This window comes from Petromyzon marinus, chromosome 16 (genome assembly GCF_048934315.1).
Source record: "Petromyzon marinus isolate PM22_M1 ecotype Great Lakes invasive population chromosome 16, UKy_Petmar_22M1.pri1.0, whole genome shotgun sequence".
In the NCBI taxonomy this organism is placed as follows: domain Eukaryota; kingdom Metazoa; phylum Chordata; class Hyperoartia; order Petromyzontiformes; family Petromyzontidae; genus Petromyzon; species Petromyzon marinus.
Genome location: NC_133682.1, coordinates 7,308,893 through 7,328,464, shown reverse-complemented (window position 1 = coordinate 7,328,464; position 19,572 = coordinate 7,308,893). Strand labels below are relative to the sequence as shown.

Below are 19,572 nucleotides of genomic sequence, written 5' to 3'. Positions count from 1 at the left end.
TGCAGTGCTGTTGTTTGCATACGTGTAAAACATAAACGCAAAATCGATTACTTCCGTCCGGGCGGCCCTGAGCGTTTGCGTCTTGGCTCGCAGCGTCTGCGAGGGGAGTGCGAGCGAGTCTACTGTGGAGGCCGGCAGCCAACACCACACAGAGGAGCCCACACCACCACAACAACGCCCATGCCAACCTCCCACCACCTCCCGACCTCCCCCTAACGCACAACCCCCAGCCTCATCCGAGCCACAACGCGCAGGGAGGCCGCCTCGACAGACCCGCACTCAACACCGATCGCGCACCAAAAACAAAGATCCACCCCCCCCCCCGTACAGCCTTAACAGACTGTGGGGGCAAGTGCTGCTAGCGAGTGGCACCTATGAAGGCCAGCGCGGCACATGAGGGGGTGGGCGACCATGACCACGCCCGACCACCTTTGTCTCCCCAGTGGCGACATTTACACACCGCACCAGCTACTCAGTTGAGGCCGAGTCGACCCAGGACCGGTTCAAATAATCGTCACCAGTGTTGACCTTGAGCAGGAATCGAACTCGGGTCGCCGGGTTCGTAAGGCAGCGCACGAACCGCTACGCCACCGCTCCCCACGCTGCACTCAACACCGACGGCACCGCCCCCCCCACCACCACCAATACCCCCAGACTGTCTCCTGCTACAATGCACAGGGAACCTGACACAACCGTGGCCCACACACACCCAACCAACACCACACCACGCAAACCCCCCTCCCTCCGACTGCACACGCACACCACCACCACCACCACCCACTCTGCCATGCACCCGCCCCAGCCACCACCCCCTTCCCCCTTTAGTCTCCTTCAAAGCCATCCCGAACCCACCCTCATCCATTGCGACGTTCAGTACAAGACATTTGTCTTTAGACGGATAGATTTCATTTGGAGCGGTGGTGGCGCAGTGGTTTGTGCAGTTCGCGAAGAAACAGGCAGCCCGAGTTCGATTCCTGGCCATGACTAATAGGAGTGAGAAGCGATATCTAAACCAGTCCCAGGCCTCTCCACCCCCTTCGCCAACCCGCGCACTCACGGGAGGCCTTCATCCAGCAGTGGATTGACAACGGGTTGTAATAAAAAATGGTTACGCTGCATATCTCTCTGATGTGTATTCGGGTTGCACTTGATGTTGCTCGGCATGGTTTCTGATGCTGGCAGGTTCTTCAGGAACCCGTTTCATGAAAATCATTTAATTAATTACTAATCAAGTGAGAGCCAAGTGAAAGTCTCCTCAAACCACTCACCCCCTCCTGACAGACGAATGCCCTTGTGTCACGTCGTGCTCACATCACAGGGACAGCTGCCACCGGGGGGGTCCCCTTGCAACCGCGTTGTGATGAGATGCAAAGTACTCCGAGACACCCCAACGTATGTTGTGTGCCACATCAACAACAAATCATCATCACCATCACCCTCGCAACGGAGAACCTGCGGTAAAATCTAGCGGCAGCGGCGGTTTGAGCACAGGTCTGAATTTTTGTCCGAAACCTGCTCGGCACGGAGTTTCGTTCCGCACCCCACCGAGGATGGGGGCGGGGGGGGGGGATCTCGCCCACCAACACTCCCGGGGGTGAGAGACGGAGTGGCGGTGAGGATCGTTGCCGCCGCCGCCGCCGAGCGCAGACAGCGACAGGCAGAGTTTACTCAAGGAGGGCTCTATTGTGACAACAAGCGTGGGGGAGCTGTAAACAGGGCTGATATTGAGCAGGTTACATCGAGCTCACCGCCGCCCGCGCATGTTTTTGCTCACTTTTGTTTACGTCGCGAAACGCCACCGGGGGCGATGGAATTTTATGGGCGCTTATTGACGTAGGATTAGCTCGGAAAATTCACCGTCATCATCATCAACACTGTAATCACCGCAATTCTTCTCATTCAATGCTGGTCAAGGTTTAATTTCGCCCGGAAAAATATTTCCGCGCGGCCTGCGAGTCACGTGCCACCTCCTGCCGTCTACCAGCGACCCAGGAAATATTGAGTGACAAACGTAGCCTTGATTTTAATCCCCAGTAACATTGAAGCTTCCCTACTACCACTCATAGCAGACTGTCTTCTGGGTTCTTTCGGTAAAGTCACGTGACTTTACCAAAAGAACCCAGAAGATGAATCCCTGCAGTCACGAAAGCTTTAAAAAGCAACAGACTGCTTCTGTAAAAGGCTTTGTTTTTGCTTAGAAAACTGTGGCTATTTCAATTTGGTTACATTATAAGGGTTGGGGAGTTTGGGGGTCTGGCATGTGAGCCTTGCACCTGCCCGGCACCGCACTCGGACTTCTTTCATGAAATGTCATGATTTCAAGTCTCTGTTAAAAATTCAAGAAAACGTTATGCAGGGTGCTTCAAAAAAATGTTAACACTTACACGGGCCTATCGTTCATAATGGAAAAATAACGGATAGTACACTGTAACATGATAACAAATGTATGTTAATCGTTTCCACTTGTTCGCCATCATTGTCAACACATGCCTGGAATCTTCTCCAGGTGGTCTCCAGAGCCCGGAGCCACATTTCTTGTGGTATTGTTGCAAATTCTCGGAAATGTTAAAACATTTTTTAAGCACCCTGTATTCACATATCGTTTTTATACAATCTCGTTCGCATTGTTACTCATTTGTTCCGTCTCATTTGTACACTATCGTTCACTCTGTTAACGTGAATGCAACATCATCGTGTAAACTGCACAAATGGTAAGTAACTGATTCTCACGCGCACGATTCAACGCGTGTATCGCCGGCGTAGGAGTTGATCTTAAACAACTGCATGAATGCATCGTTACAGGCCGACTTGTTGTGTGGGGGACCGGTGGCTTTGGGAAGCGGGCTGCACTGGGTGCCAAGGGAGCCCGATGGCCACACTAAGCAGCAGTGGGCCAGTTTCAAACAGCAGCAGCTCTGGAGGGTTCCTCCAGCGGAGGCCCTACCGGCGGCAGTGATGTCGACACGAAATTGCAGGGCTTGCACTTTCACCTATTCATTTATCAAATTGAGCTACTGAATATGCAATGACGCAGGCAGTATCGGGGCGTGGTGGGTGGGAGACTTGGCGTTTGGTGGGGGGGGGGGGGGAGAGTGGACCGTGTGGGTGGAAGGGTTCGTAAAAAGTAATCAATTTTCAATTTTCGAGCGTGCTTTTTTTTCCGGCGGGGGCGGCAGTGGCGGGTAAGGGGGCGGCGGCAGTTTGAGCACAAAAAGCCGGGAGCGGTGGCGACGGGGGCAGAAGGACCCGGGCGCTACCCCTGGAGCGAGCGAGCGAGCGATCCGAGTCGTCTCCACGCCGACCTCATCCATCACTGCCACGGCGTATGTATCGCTCACTAAGCAGCGTGAAACGATGGGCGAGTTGGATCACTGGCTGATGCGACGGCACCGCTGGGAGGGGGCGGGGCAGGCGGGGGGGGGATAATGCCGGCCACAGATGGTGATGGGATTGTGTGGGGTTTTTTTTTACGGTGGGGGATGGTGGGGGGTGGGACAAACATTATCAGGTGACCTGAACACGTATACCCGGCGTTTGTATGCGTACACGTGTGTTTTCAGATATGTTCATGCATTGTACGGTTGCCTACGTAGGGTGCGAAAGAAGTTCAACATACCTAACGAGTTAAGGCGTATCTGATGTGGATTATAGAACGTACAAAAGTGTTAAGAAAATTAAGCGGCCTCCGGCAGAATTTGCGAGCATAAGGGAAGATGGCCTTGGTCAAGTATGACGACAAAGTGGAAGCCAGAGGAGGGAATATACCGAGAGTACGTCCAAACGTGGAGATGGAGCGATGGAATCAGTTCGTCTTGTAAGGCGATATACGGATTACGGATTAATACATCACAGGAATGAGAGAGATGGCGAAAGCTTGGGGAGACATTCATCCAGCAATGGATTTACAGAGGACTGTAGGTGTACGTGAAGCTCAGTTGCTTGCTCTACGATAAAGGCGGTGCGCGCACTACAACACGAACGAACCAAAAATAACAGAACGACAATTAAACGAGCATTAATGGTGACGAATCGCAAACGAATCTGCGAGGGAGCCAGTGAACGTACGACCAAAAAACAGGATTAGATAAATGCGCGGATGGGTCAATGAATCAATCAATTATGCCCTCGGCTTAATCAATCAGACCTCTCCCTTTTCCCCCACTCATTCGTTCATCCATACGTTCGTTCAATCATTAACGCGGCCACCGCCAGCACGAAAGAGGAGCGCCAAGTGTGAGTGGTGCTAGGCAAGGCCACCTGATTTTTGGGAGACTCAACCACGACACGTTGCCCCTCCATTCAGCAGCCCCACCCACTTTTAAATAGCCACGCCAAATCAGTCGCGAGCCCTGCCCACACGCTGAGTGGCCTTGCACTCTAACATTGGCCTCGCCTTCTCCTCTGCCAACCCAGGCCCACTACTCAGGTAGCTCCGTCCCTTTACCTGAATCATGAGTCGATCACGTGGCCAGAATTTTTTTTTTAACCATGATAAAAACCCAATTTTCACAAACGCTTCGGAACTAATTTTGCCACCTGCGCAGGTTTTCCCAGGTTCAGCCTCTCTTTGAGGGATCTGTTCTTGTAAATCTACATCTTCCCGGGGCATTACATTTCACAGTTTTTTGCCTGCTGCGTACTAATAATAATGCAGCTCTCGAGGTGGTGAATTTACACGCGGTTCTCTCCTCTTCTGGTATTGTGAGATACTCTTCTTCCCACAGTACATCGCGATTCTTCTGTACGGCAGGGGAAACAACACAACCTGGGACATCGACAGAGCCGTTGGACTGTCCCGGCCAAATTGGAACGTTTGGCAGCTTTAGCACGGGTGGAGGGGGTCGGGGGGGGGGGGTAGCGGGAGGGTGTAGCAGGAGAGGGTAGAACGAGGTGTGCACTACAAAGAGGGTCGAGCGAAGAGGAGACAACACGGAGGAGGCGGCGTGAGCGAGGGAGGGGTGGCCGTCCGCGGCCATGCGCGTTGTGCTACCGGTGAGAGTGTCCAGGTCCCAGTCTCCGCGCTCGGGGGAGCTCCGTCCCGAGGCCTCGTCCTCGACGTCGACGCTCAGATCGACGGCGTCGCCCTCGCTGGGGGTCTCGGGCGAGCGCAGCTCCTCGTCCGTCATGCGCTCCCGCAGGGCCCGGCTTGCGCGCCGAGCCACCTCCTCGTCCGACACTGCGACGACAACGAGAATAACGACGACGACAAACACGTCAGGAGAAAGCATGCGTACGCACGGACCGCGGAACGCCGCCCAAAGTGCTTCATGATCGGTTTATGCGTCATTCCCACGACTGTGCTTGAGGCTTCACTCGAAGGGGACAATCGAGATGCGAGCGGATTGTAAGAGTGAACAGGCAGAGGCCGTTAACCTCATTATTTTATAATTTATAAAAAATGTTAATATTCTTTTAGGTTTCGTTAATTGTACTGCTTTTGCTGAAGCATCATCAATCATGTTAAAGAAGTTTAAGAAGTTAGGAAATATCACGCGCACACGTGGATTGTGTAATCCTTTCCAACATGCATTCGCCCTCGGAAAACATTCTTTTATCGGTACGGAATTGGTTTTTTATCCGTACAACTATTATTAAAGCTGACGCGTAGCTTTTCGGGCAACCCTCTGACCGTTGTGCACCGCACCACACACTGACCGAGAGCACTGCCTCAAAGGTGCACTGCTGGGACAGGCAAAGGATGTCAGCCGCGGCTCGACGAGGGGATTCCGCGGGTTAACGTGCGGCTTAGCGTCTCAGCGAGACGCCCTGGCGCTCAATACGGAGACGAGAAATTACCCCCCTTCAAGGTTACCCAGCCTAATCTATGTACACGTGACACTCAGCGGCGGTATGGTTATTTTACTAATTTTGACGTCATTTATAATAATAATAATTGGACGGAGTGGTGGGCACAGTGGTTAGCGCACCGAGCTATGAAACCGTCGACGGGTGATACCAGAACTGGCCGTGCCCCCACTTCACAAACCTACACTGACCAGCATAGTGAAGAATGGTAAAACAACTCCCATGACTGACATGACAGGGTGGTGGGGGTGCTTAAACCAATAACAGATTGACAAAGGTCGGTGTTTATATCTATTTTTTATACTACAGTCGTTGTGAACAACTTGAATTCATTGCAGTACAGATATATTCAATGGTTGGTGTTGTAAATGTGGGTTTACCGATTGGGTTTATGCCCAACAAACGAAACACAAGTGATCGATAACCCTGGACAGACAAAGGACCTGAGGGCAGTTCGATATGGGTGAACTCTACAATGTCAGAGAAGAATGTTTTAATATCGGTTGGAGTTGAGTTATATTTCTACTTCACGAAATACTATTACCAACACCAAATAATACTACAGCAGTAGAAAAAAAAATTCCCCTTTGGAGTCACCCCAGGGAAGATAACATGGAAACATTGCTCCACAATTCGCTACGAAACATGGGAAGTACGGATAGCTTTTGTGTGCAAGGTGTAACGTACGGCGATGGTGCCGATGCTGAACCTCATTCTGTGAGGGGACTGAGACCGTCATCAAAGTGTGTCTGTGTAGATCAGGGCTTAATTAAGTCGGATTTGTCCAGGTCTGCGAGCCCAGATATATATCTGCACCCGGCACACCACATCCAGTATACCACTCGCCATTGGTTGCAGATGCTTATCATGTCCCTACGCTAGTCTACAAGCGACCCAGCATATATTTCGTGTCAACCGAAGCTCCAGTGTAGATGCAGCGCCCGCCCCAATCCTCACACGACCCAACAACCCCTGCCCTAGGGAAGGCGGATTACAGGCCGAGGCCGCACCACCTGCCTTGCTGCGCAACTAATCCCGACGACAAGACCGCCACGCGTTCCAAACACAAAACACAGCCTCGCGCACGCACGCACACACACACGCGCGCGCACACCCATGCACGCACAGCCTCGCTCCCACCCAAGCAGCTCTCGCTCGTCATTAATGAGCGCGGCTCGCCGACATCACATGTCCCAACATCACATCCCGTGGCCGTCCGTAAACGCATCCTCCGTTATTGACACGCCGTCGGATTCCCCCGGTTCCCTTCGCTCCTCTCTCCTTCCCTCGCCACGTTTTTTTTTTTCCTGAAGGACAAAGTGTTGTTACGGCGAGAGCGCGATGATCAATGGAAGCGAGGCTTTAATTTCATGCCTGGCGAGTCTCAATGGGCAGGTCGCGCTCGTGGCTGATGAAGTGAAGTGTCTCGGGACTGGTGGGGCGGGGAGTTGGGTGGGGGGGGGGGCGGTGAGTTTAGTGGGGAGGGGCGGGGGAAAGCAGTGGGAGGGGAGGCTGGTGGGTTGGCGAGAAGAGGATTGTCTTTGAGCGCGAGGTGGGGGGAGGAAGTGGGAAGTATGCGAGGAAGAAGAGGGGTCGGAGCGGTGGAAAGCCTCCGGCGAGGGAGAGATCACAAGCGGGAGCAGTGAACCAAGGCAGAAAGCGACGGTGCCGGCGCAAGACAGCTGAGGTCACGGCGAGAAACTGTGGATAGCGAACCAGACGGGAAGGGCCAATCGAATGCCTGAATCTGTAAACTGTTTGTTTATTTTCCCCGCAATCGTTTTCTCATTTGTGAACTGGGGGGGGGGGGGTGGTGGGGGGGGCGAGTGCAAAGGACTGCGAGCCGCACGCAAATTGGATTCCGTCTGCCCCCTCTGTTGTTTTTTTTTCGCTCGCTCATTGCCGCGATATTAATTAACGCGAAGCGCAAGTAACGACCTCTTCATTGGCAACACTTTATCTTGACCTCTGTTCGTTCAAACCCAGGATAATTGGGCGCGCGGGAGCGCACAGAGCTTGTGTTATTTGGCCTGTCGGAAAGAAATGTGAAATACCAAGATTTATAAGGGCTGTTTTGGGCAAACAAATTTTACCTCCATTGTTGCTGCTGTTTAGTCAAAGGTTAGTGACCTTTATTTGACAGAATGGCCTGAGGGAGCCCTTTAATGAATGAACCGCGTTCTTGTCCGAAACGGTTAAAGCAAGCGAATCTGAAGAATGCCAGTTTCGTAAACTTTACATTTCAAACAAACAATGCATTACGGGAGCCAGCGTGATATTTAACACATTTAACGTGTTTTGAAAGTGCATTACAGAGCAATCGCAGGTAGGCAAGGCGCTGAATGTTATTTCACCGACTGGCAGAGAACATCCTTCACTTTAATGAAAAGCAAAGTGAAGGATGGGAGGTCTTGGGCCCTACGGCACAGTCCCCGGGTGCTTGGCTCTGAGAGCCTCTGGTATTTTGACGCTGAAATGACATTAACCAAAATAAGGGCCGGGGACATTTTAAACATCGTTTCGTATTTTTGTTGTTTTTACGTCCCAAAGACGGAGATGAACGGGTAATCATGTCGTCAATTAGTAACCCAAAGCAACGAAATCCCACCTTGGCTGTCAGGTTCCTTTGGCACCGATCGAACCCCAGGGGTTCTCGAGCTCCCATCCTTTGGCGAGCTCCCTTTGTAAATGTAGCAATTGATGAATTTGACATTATTTTTTAAAGGCGATGGAATGAAAACCTTTGCGCTCGCAGTCGTCCTGCTGTGAATTCCCTTGGAGCAATACGTTTCGGCTTCACATAACAATCTTCTTGCTTATACAGTCTCTCAGTTGTGTTTGAACAGTTTTTTTTTTTAACCGAGAGTCACCGCATAATTTAAAATAGATTTATTTAATTTCACAAATGTGTCGTAAAAGCAAAAAAAACGTTTTCACAGCCTGAGGTCTGAGGAGGTTAAATCAACTGTTAACGTAATAGAGATCGCTTGTTACGCTTCAAAATATTGTGTGTATAAAGGAGACCCCGCCATAAAAATCCGCACACACTTTTGGGATTATGCGAGCGCCGCCTTGATGAGTGGGGATGAGTGGTGGGCACGCCTCGAACGCCCCCCCCCCCCACATGCCCCCCCCCACATGCCCCCCCCCCCCCCACACACAACACCACGACGACGACAACTTGCTTTTCTCACTCTGCGGGCGCCGTTGACTCACGGGTATTTATGTATGCACGTTCAATTTCTTTCGCGCAGTACGTAGCTAACCGTGCTAATCGAAGATGCGGGGGAAAGAACAAACTAAACACTGAGAGCAGTTCTAAAGAAATCATTTTTTTCAATCTATATTTAAAAGTGCATAGCTCCAGTGTCTTCCCAAAATAGGAAGGCTGCTATACATTTCCACGTGATGATAAGCCATTTCATTATTTGTGGCCAGGTCGCTTCTGGAAAATATTTATATAGCTCAGTGGGCCTTACCTGGTAAAATAAAATAGTTTAGTTTACAGTTTAGTTTTAAATAACATCAGAAGGAAGAGTGTTCCAGACGGCCGCAGAAATCGCATCGCCGGTAAGAAGGCACCAAAAAAAACGACGCTCGCACAAATGCACACAGCCCTGGAGTGAGCCGAGCTCGCGAAACCCAGGGAGAGGCGGTGGTGGACGCCGAGTGGCGTCTGGACTTTTTAATGGAGGGGGGTGGTGGGGGGGGATCGGGAGCCATCCTGCTGCGTCTGGCAATACCGCGGTGAGCTCGGTGAACTCGGCAGGGCATCCTTACTCCGGCACTGCCGTGAAATCTATCCTAGCGGAGCCGGGGCGGGGCCCGTTGCTGCCGCTCCGTTCAGCACGTGAACGGCGACTCGGGTTTTCTACGCCCTGCGGAGCAAAGTGGACGAGCGAGGGAGAGAGCGGGCGAGCGGGCGGATGAGCCAACGAGGTGCCTCCCCGTGTATGCGTGCGTGCGCGCGCAGAAGGAACAGGATGGATGGACGTGGTGGGGCTGGGCTGAAGGTGGTCGGGGGGAGGGGTGTGGGGGAGGGGTAGGGGGGGTGGGGGCAGCTGACCGGCCAGCCAGCTGGTTTCGTATTGATCAGTGCGGGCCCCGGGATATTCGTCTTTCCCCAATTACCCTGCCACCTCATCTAACCTGCCTACTTTTGGCTCTGCGATCGATTTCTGCGGCAGAGAGGCTGGGCAATGAGGGGTGGGAGAGAGCGAGCTCGACCCTGTTCCGCTATAAATCTGGTTTCTCCGGACAGGTGATTGTGCTGTATATTGGATATTATTCTCGTAAATCACAAGAGCTGGTTAGATCCTTGTGCTAAGCAGCTGCTTTAAATTTGTTTTAAATATCCTTCTGGGAATACCACACTTACAGCGTGAAACTCCCCCACATTTGAGAAGTGAAATCGCAGCACCTTTATTTGCAGAAAGAATGGAAATAAAAGACGAGAAAGGAATTAGATGTCAAAAACAGTTTTTTTTGCTATGGAGTGATGCCTTATAATTTAGGAGTTAAAGTGAATGCTAAATAAGTAGCCAGACAACATGTCGGAATGGAAGTGTCAATCTTACAAAAAAACAAAAGAATTTATATTAGTAATTCAACAAAACAATGAATACCAGCATTGTTTGGCGAATTAATAGATGCAACAGATATCAGTGTGCATTAAAAAAAAACACCCAACGTAGGCCTGAAGAAAGGATGGCCGTAAACTCGGACCAAACCTCTCACGACCCACCCTGCTTATTGGCCAATAGCATCCGATGTGCGTGTGAGGCAGCAAGGCTAACCACACAATACTGGACGAGCCATTGCTTGCAGTGGTGCAGTGCTCACGGCATGGTGTGGGGGTTAGGGGGTGTCCACGGAGTGGCATTTGTGGTATAGCATGGCACGAGGTGGACATGGCATAGCCGAGAGCGGGTTCCGTATTATTGCTGTGGCATGGGGTGGTGTGTGAACTGGACGCGTGTGGCATTAGATGTGGTGTGGCATAAGGTGATGTGTGGCGTGGGTTGGCGTGTGCCAGTACAATATTCGTACTGCAGTGTGCTCGGGTGTGGTGCCGTGGTGCTATAATCGTACGTTGGGGGGGGGGGGGGGGCGGGGCTGTGCATGCGTGAGGATTGGGCATTGGGAAGGGCCCAGGTGGTGGCGGAAAAGAGGAGGCCTCACCGGTCTCGAGGGCCGGCCGGAGCGTGGCCTCGGCGTGCGTGGACCCCTGCCGATTGGGCACGAGTCGGCGCCGTCGCCGCTGGTCGTCCTCCCAGCTGTCCAGGCGCCAGAACTCGCGCGCTCGGCTGCGGGCCCAGACGAGAGGCGGAGAGAGGAGGGAAGTGGGAGGGGGGGGAGGAAGCAAGGGGGAGGTAGGGGGGGGGGGGCAACATCGGGCATGGAGCAAGGAGTGGAATGAAGGAGACGTGGGGGTGAGCGGAAGGGACGGAGCGGAGAGGGGGAAAATGATGGGGAAAGATTCCGAAGGGGTGAGCAAGCAGAGCGACGCAGGGAAGGATCCGGGAAAAATTCGTAAAGAGATGGTTCATGGGAGAATGGAGAGAAAATGTAGGGGAAAAGAACAAGGGTGGAGGAGAGGGGGAAGGAGAGTTGAGGGGGTGGAAGAGAGAGGAGAGAGCGACATGTGGTCAGCATTACTGGCACAGCGGGCTCATAATTATGGCCAAGGCTCCACTGCCTTGATGCAGAACAGAGGGTTAAGTTGTACCACAAATGAACTTCTGCGCAAAAAATAAAAAAATTAAAAAATCACCTATTTCGCGAATGGCTTAAGCCTACATAGAGTTCCCTGCACAGCGGGCATTACAAACACAAGTTTATAAAATGATCAATTAAAATACTGATTGGATTTTGGTGAAGCCATACAGAGGTTTTAAGAACCAGAAGAGTGCACATCTTGGTTGCAGTTGTTTCAAATATCTTAAATTGCACCATAAAACGTTCAATAACAACACCGTTGCCAAAATCTTTATCGGACCGTAAACACCACTCCCCAAGCTAACTGAATTTTAAACAGAGCACGCCAACATTACTGATAAGGGGGTCTTCACAAACAGCTGAAACGCAAAAGAAAAATTTAACAACATTCGGCTCGGGATTCATAAATTATGCATGACCACCTTAGCGTGGTTTTGCATTACAAATCACACTTTTGATCTCTTTCAAGAGTTCACCATGACATATGCCGAAATTTGCATTTGGGGGTCATGTAAAAATATGCACCGTTCAGTATAATGTCTGGCACCGTCCGACGAACAGCGGTGCTTGTCGCTGGCGCTGGCACGGGGGCGAGAGGAAGCGGCGCTTTAATGCTCGCTTGTGCATTAAATAAGCCATCTCAGCGACGGCGGCGCTTCAACAAATCTTCGGAATCTTTTTTTTTCTTTCACACGCGCAAAATTTTACTTCCAAAAAAAAACCCCCCCACAAAAGAGACAACGGAAACGCTGCTCTGGGGCTGTGGCGGACACAGGACCGTGGCAGTAATGGTTACAAATCGGCTCCGTTTTTATGACGGGACTCCGTTAACTTTGGAAGAGCATGTGTCGCCCTTGAGCCGGGCGGCTTGCTTGTAAATAATACGCAGCCTCACCGCCCCTTCTTAAGCTCGGCTCGCGAATACATCATCCCTTGCAGGTGTGTGCTGGCACGGGCCCGCTCCCTCCGCTGCCGATACAGTGCGCGCGGCACATCTCAGCGTGACGCTGCTCGCCGCCTACTTTATTATAAATCGCTGGAGTAAGGAGGCCATTAGAAATATGGTCTCATATTACACTTATTCATCAAAGTCCGCGCCCCTCGCTGTGATTTCACCCAATTTGGGTCCTCGCCTGCCGCTACCCCATCCCCCCCGCCCCTCTTCCCCCCCACTCTTCCCTGCCGCACACCGCCCCCCACCACCACCAACAACATCACATGCAAGCACGGGAAAACCCTACCCCCCTCGCAACACCACAACACACGAACGCGTGCGCACGACGCTGCCCCCCCGCCCCCCCCCCCGAAGCCCGCGCCCCGCCCCCACCTGTCCCAGCTCCCCAGCATGCAAGGTCGTTTTGCTGCAATGTCAGAGTAGCCAAGCAGACGTGTGAAAAATGATTGAATTTCCAAGCGTTCCGGATAAAATACGACGGAGCTCAAGAACTGAGGAAACGTAATTAAAGCCCGTCTCGTCAAATATTCATAAACCCGCCAGTCGCCGCACGCGCTCCCACAAAAAAAACACAACTTTCTATTCATTATTGATCACACTAAAAAAAATCTTCAAGGAATTGCAATTTTTATCTTCCTCTTCCTTCCGTATAAAAAAATCTGTTTGACTCGCGTCCTTTGCATTATTCATCAGACGATTTTTTTTTTAGTTTTCTTCTATTTTCTTAATGTCGTTTGTAAATTAGTCCCTCCACAAATGGATTGCGCTCGCATCATTTCCTGCAGGACACGAAGAAATTGCGACGAGATTAAGCTGCAAAAAAAAAACAATTAATGAGCACTTGCCTGACAGGCTGCAACCACAAATTACCATTACAAACCCAAGCAATTCCATTGCCGAGTTTACATTTCCAGATAATAAAAAATCTCTGATTTATTTAGCTTTTGCGCCACATTATTTTGATTTATCTCATTACACTCAACTGCTCTTTAAGCATTGTAAATTATTTTTTGTGCACATGCGGCATTGGTGTCGTTCTGCATTGTTGATTTATTCCAATGTATCTTTTATTTGCACGGCAAACGAAATTACAATCGCTTCTCCAAACCACACCCTGAATGACAACAGAGGCCTATTCTGGTAGTGGTGCTATAAATCTAATGATTAAAATTGTCCCAAGTGGCATTCCTTACCGTTGCCAATCTATAAACATCTGCATTACGCTGCCACGAAGCCCACATCTTACTATGTAGTTTGGTAATTCAGTCTAAAAATCAATACGGCTTGCCGATAGTGTACAAGCTAACAATGTGGTAACAATACCACACTTTAAACTGAAAATGACAAGAAACCCATACTCTGAAGATTTACCATAAAAAAAACAAGTTGTAATATTGACTACAGCTTAAACCCAAATGCAGTCCGTTTTGACATATCAGCTGCGGGAGTGGCTGTAATCATAATAATAGTACACAATAGGGCCACTGGACGTTCAGAGGGCTGCTGAGTGCATCAAGCACGCATGCGAGACGAAAACATAATAAACAGACAAGCCCCCCCCCCGCTCCTCCTCCATCCCTCCATGCTACGAACCGCATGCCTCGTAGCCTTACGCTTACACAGCGACGACGCGCACAACACACCCCGGGTCATCCAACTATCATGTAAAAGTGGATTTGCAATGTGGACACTTTACCAGCGTTGCGAGAGGGGCGGCGGCCTAGATGTTGGCGCTTGTTCGGATTTGCTCATTTTAAAACGAGGAATTTTCCCTCCCCCCCCCCCCATTAGTTGGTCTTTTCATCTGCGCACGGTGATACCACGGGGAAAGTAATGTAAGAGCAAAAGAGCATTGTGGTATTAATTCTGTAACATTTTTATTTTATTTATTTTGCGCCATTTTGCACTCCTATAGGTGTTTTTGTATTGTTTGCCGTTGTAACTTGCCGACCCGTTACGAGTGTACATCTGTGAAAAAAGAGCTTCATAGCTCATCGGATTCCTCCAGTCTAAATAAAGACTCCGATTCTGGAGTCTCTACACTATCATTCACTCAGTTTCTCTGGCCTCACTATCTTTCTGCTATGAAGAAGAACCATTGCCCAAAACGTCAACTATTATATATTTGTTCTCTCTCTCTCTATGGGAGTGTGATTGATGAACGCGTACAGTTATTACTTGATAGTGAAGCGATGTTCATCATAAACACTAGGTATGTACAAAGTCACCCTGCCTCCCTCCTCAAGGATTTGATGCATTATTACGATTCGGGATCGCAATTAGATTCATTAATCGATTCTCTACGTCTTAGTTTAAATGCGTTTTTTTCACCCCACTCGCATACTATAACATTAGTATACAATTCACATGTACTTTTAATACATTGCAAAGGAAACACGTGAAACTCTCGGATTTTACACGTCTAACACAAGTGCATTAATCGGTTTTCATAAACGAATTGATGGATCGTTGCAAGCCTATGAACACTGCGCTATGAATCCCCCAAACTGAGTTCGATTCCCAACCAGGGCCAACATTAATGGGAAATCAAATATCCGAAACCGATCCTGGGTCACCCTCCTTCACCAACCTGTACTGACCAGCATGGTGAAGTATGGTTAAACAAATCCCATAATTAGCACGGCATAAAGATGCCTTCATCCAGCTATTGATTGGCAAAGGGCTGTATATTTACATACTATTACAATGTGATTTAAGCAAACCTTTATTTAATCTGTGGCTTTGCTTACCCGAGTTTAACTAGACAACGTATACCATAGGAATCAGTCTGAAGACCACAGTGTATAAGAGGTGCACAGAGGGCAGGTGGGCAGGACAGACAAATAAATGTGATGCAGGAATAGAAGGCGTGGGTTCATGTGTTCACTACTCTGTGCAAGATAACATGCATGCACTTGAAGTCTGGCCTCTCTGTAAGCCCCGCCAGAGCCTTCCATGAAACAATGGGGGTGGCTTGGACCAACACTTGAACTGCTCACTGGAGCAGCGGATGCGTTTGGCCGGTGCTAGCACGTAAATTATTGTCAATCACCCATACGAGCCACCCAGGGAATTTTATCAGCTGTTATTGTTTGCTGTTGCTGCATGTGACCTCAAACATCTGTTCAAAAGGGAATACGTTCTGCCAGAAAACTGCATGCAGCAGTAATGGATGGATGGATGAATTAAGCTTTCCAACTGCATACAAGGGATAATTATTCAACTCTGACCATGAGGTCAAAGCTTGCGGGCGAACACTTATGATCTCCCAAACATTTTAAACGATTAAATGTTGAGGTTCACTTATTTCCAGCTTTGCTGAGCTTGTGTCAAGTTATTTTCCAGCGTTTATGAGAAAAACAAGTCTATGTGAAATAATTTAGTGGGGTGAATGCGCATTCAAGCCAAAATATTCTCAGCCTGGATAATAAAGGCCAGCTGAAGGGGTCAATAGTTTTATTCTCTTTTTTATTTTTATATAAGCACCAACTCAAACGTAACTCATATATTCCTTCAAATCATCCTGCTATTAAATCACTATTTATGGTATTTGTTGTTTTTAGATTTCATTGAATCCAAATCCGCTGTGCCTGTGAGGGGGTGCAAGACATATGGTGTTATTGAACAAGCGAATATCATTGTTAAAAATGTTCTTGTTGCCGTGTCACATGAACAATTTGGACCCATAGCGCGCCTTGCAGATTAATCTATTAAAATTTCAACTTTCCAGCTACAGTTAATATCGGAGCAGCTTGAAACAGACTGCAACTGGACAGGCCCTGCGACTATTCCTGAGCATGTATTACAATGACACTGGAAGAAAACACTGCTAAATCTTAACACTTCTCTCGAGAGTTACATTTACGATCATTAAATGCAAGGGGGAAGAACGACATCGCATTGCTTAGCGCACTGTGCTGCCGAACTCAGAAAGCAAAGTTCGATTCCCAGCCATACACGGTCCAGGTCGTAAGGGGCTTCCTTGCTCCACCTCACCAAAAACCCGCACTGACCAGCGTGGCAAAGTATGAGCTTGGCTGTGTTCACTCCAGCGCTGTCCTCGAGACAGTCTGGTCCCTTCACCTGATGAAGGCCACTTGTGTTGTGGCCGAAATGTCGTGGATTTTAAAATTTTTGTTGTTTTATACTTTTACGTGACTTTACCGAATAGAACCAAAGAGCGTGGCAAAGTATGATCAAACAACTCCCTTAAATAACCATGCAGGCCATCATCCAGCAGTGGATTAACCAACAATTGTGCATTATTAATAATAATAAAAAAAATTGTTCAAATACTTCGTATCAAAAAAGAGAAAATAATGCATTTCCCACTTGCATCTGTTAAATACAATAATGATTTTTAAAAATAAAATAATACCAATTTCTTTAAGATGCTGAGCACATCCGAATGGAAAAAAATAATTAAAATCTACAACGAAACATGTATTATCATGCCGGCCGTGGGGAAACCATCACAACGTGTCCCGCTAAACGTGTCTCTGGCTCTGCCAGTGACCCAATTGGATCTCGGTGCAACATTAGTGAAAGCAACAAAAAACCTTGCAATTAATAACAACTTAGAGCGCCGCGAATGCACGTTGCGCCTCCCTTTGACCGGCACGGTTTCATTTTTCATGCGGAACGCAGAGACGGAGGCTGCGATGCATCCTTAATGGGAAAAGGGAACGCGACGCACGCGGAGAGCAGGCAGCTCGCCCTCTTAATTGCGCGCGCGCACATTGCACGTCGCCCGGCAAGACGCACGGCCCCAGATGGGAAAGATTATAATGGCATTCCTAATAATCAAAATTAACATGCAGTTCCCACTGTGAGTTAATTGAACCTGATTAACTTGATTGCTTGTTTTTAAACTACTTATTTAACATTGGCACTTACCTACAATGAGCTTTCTCCCTCTCTCTCTCTCAATTTCATTTCACATTTTCGTTTTTTTATGATCATGATTATTATTGCCGTTCATATTTAATGCCCCCTCCCCCCACAGCTCTTTTTAATTGTTTGGCGAAAAGCGTATGGTTCTCAGGCACCGAGTTTTTAAATTTCTTAACACCAAGTTTGACAATGCAGGAGAGGGGGGGGGCCCAAGTGTAAAGGGACGGCGGTATGACGTGACCTCGCGTTGGAAGGTCGCTCTCTCTCACAAACACACACACGAAGAAAGGCTGGGCTTGTATTTGATTTGTAAAACTGAGCAAACACCGCCACACGGATGACGCCGATCAGAGCCAAGAGGTCAGTGTGGTTTCGTTAAACAGGGAGCGGGCGATAAAACCGGGACCGTAATTACCAAACCGTCAGAGGATTATTCATTGCTCAACAAACACTGATGAGCAATGGCCATTAGAAGTGTGACGTTGTAAGTACAACCCTATCACTTGAGTAAATTGAGGATTTTATCCTTCTTTTAAGGCCTACATTGCATTTGAGTAAGTCAATAGCAGCACAATTGTGTAAGTCACGGCAGCATCAGACACAAAAAAAAAACTGCTTTCAAACTTTTCAGATAAATGGTTTAAAAAAAAGGTAAATTTAAATAAGACCGATGAAATGTTACGATTGCATTTTTTCATTAAGATTCCTCTACGAGAGTGGAATATATATAAAATCATTATCTTTTTCTTGGGTTTCGTCAATTTGCTCATTTCCATTTAAGAGCCTCAATGAGACCTCAGGGTAAGTTCACGGCACTCGCCCTGCTCGGCCATGATAGCGGCGCGAAGGAAAGCGGCAGTTAATCATCCCGCTTTTATCAGCCGTCGCCGCTAAAAATTATTCTTTAATATCGGCGCGGATCCGAGCGGCGGGATCGCGCGGGGCCATAAATCTTCAGCGGGGGAAAGCGCGCCGCCACAATGCGGACCTATTTATCAGCCTGGCAGGCCGGAGCAATCTGCGGAAATAATTAGCTCCCTCGACTAACGGGGGGGGCCCTCGTTTTTTGAAAATCACAAAAAAATGCCCCAGAGCGGCGCGACACGGCGGGCGCGACGCGTCTCGCCGTGCCGTGGAACGGCGGCATCCCCGCTGGCTCGAGGCGAGGGCCTGAGGCCACGCAGGGGGGGCGGGGAGGTGGGGGTGGATGCGCCCATTGTTAGGGGGATGTAAACTCCATCCTTGTGATAGCGGACGCAAGATGTTCGCCGTTGCGGCAGTTTTTTTTTTTGACATTCAGCTGCAGCGCAATTAATAGTAAATTATGAATAAACGTACGAGATGTTTGTACACTCGTTAATTATATAACGGTGTCAATGCAAGGTTGTCCGCATGATTGCTCGCAGTCGCATAGGCTCGGGTTTTTTTTCACGATGTTCATGTCTGTTACTTAATCGGTCGTCGATGTGGTGGGTGCACGCGCTCTGCGAGTCAAGAGTGAAATGCTACACGAAAATGCTCTACACATTACAAGGGCACAATGAACAACGCATTGTAATATAACTGCTAAACTATGAACATATGGTATTAATACTATATGTGCACCAGCTACAGATTTTTGACCAATTACTGGTGATATGAATTCCGGCCAAGATAAAACAATCGCCGAGTGAGAGCCAAGTGTGGTCAGTGAGAGCTGTACCCTTGACTTCACCAAATGACATCGTCCTCAGGAACGCTTTAATTAGGACAGCTGGCGTAATTGGGTTAGGGGTGCAGCCTCCGATGCCACACCATTGCGCACAAGTCTAAACGCGCCGGGCCCATTCATCTCTCTAAGGTTTCACCGCGCGAAAAACCGTCTGGCCGAGATTAATTATTCATTTCCAATTCCAGCAAAACATAATTTGCGATTGGGCGATACCGTATATTTGTCTTTATACATAAACATGAATTTCAGGGGATATCAATTTTCCCCTGAAGGAGAGACGGAGGGAGAAAAATCAGAGGCCATCAATTTTCTGGGGGGGAACACACATCTATCAGTGCGACACCACAAACTTTATTTAAATAACCCCCTGCTCTCATCAGCAAAATTGTGATCCGAGGGAATTTGATTACAGTAGCTGAAGAAGAAGCAGAAAATTAAAAAAACGGGGAGATTTTTTTAAACGGTTGCGAGGGCTCACAGCACCACCACA

At 49.0% G+C, this 19,572-nt stretch overlaps 1 protein-coding gene across 6 annotated transcripts in view; it reads right to left on the bottom strand.

Moving 5' to 3' along the window:
• The window catches only part of NBEA (neurobeachin), a 288,718-nt gene that overhangs the window by 127,731 nt on the left and 141,415 nt on the right, over nt 1-19,572 (bottom strand). For all 6 annotated transcript variants that reach the window (XM_076067457.1, XM_076067460.1, XM_076067458.1 and 3 more), the window contains exons 37-38: nt 10,987-11,111; nt 4,991-5,176 (exon numbers count right to left, since the gene is read on the bottom strand). In XM_076067457.1, the coding sequence (XP_075923572.1) occupies nt 4,991-5,176; nt 10,987-11,111 (311 nt within the window). The remainder of the gene's footprint in view (nt 1-4,990; nt 5,177-10,986; nt 11,112-19,572) is intronic.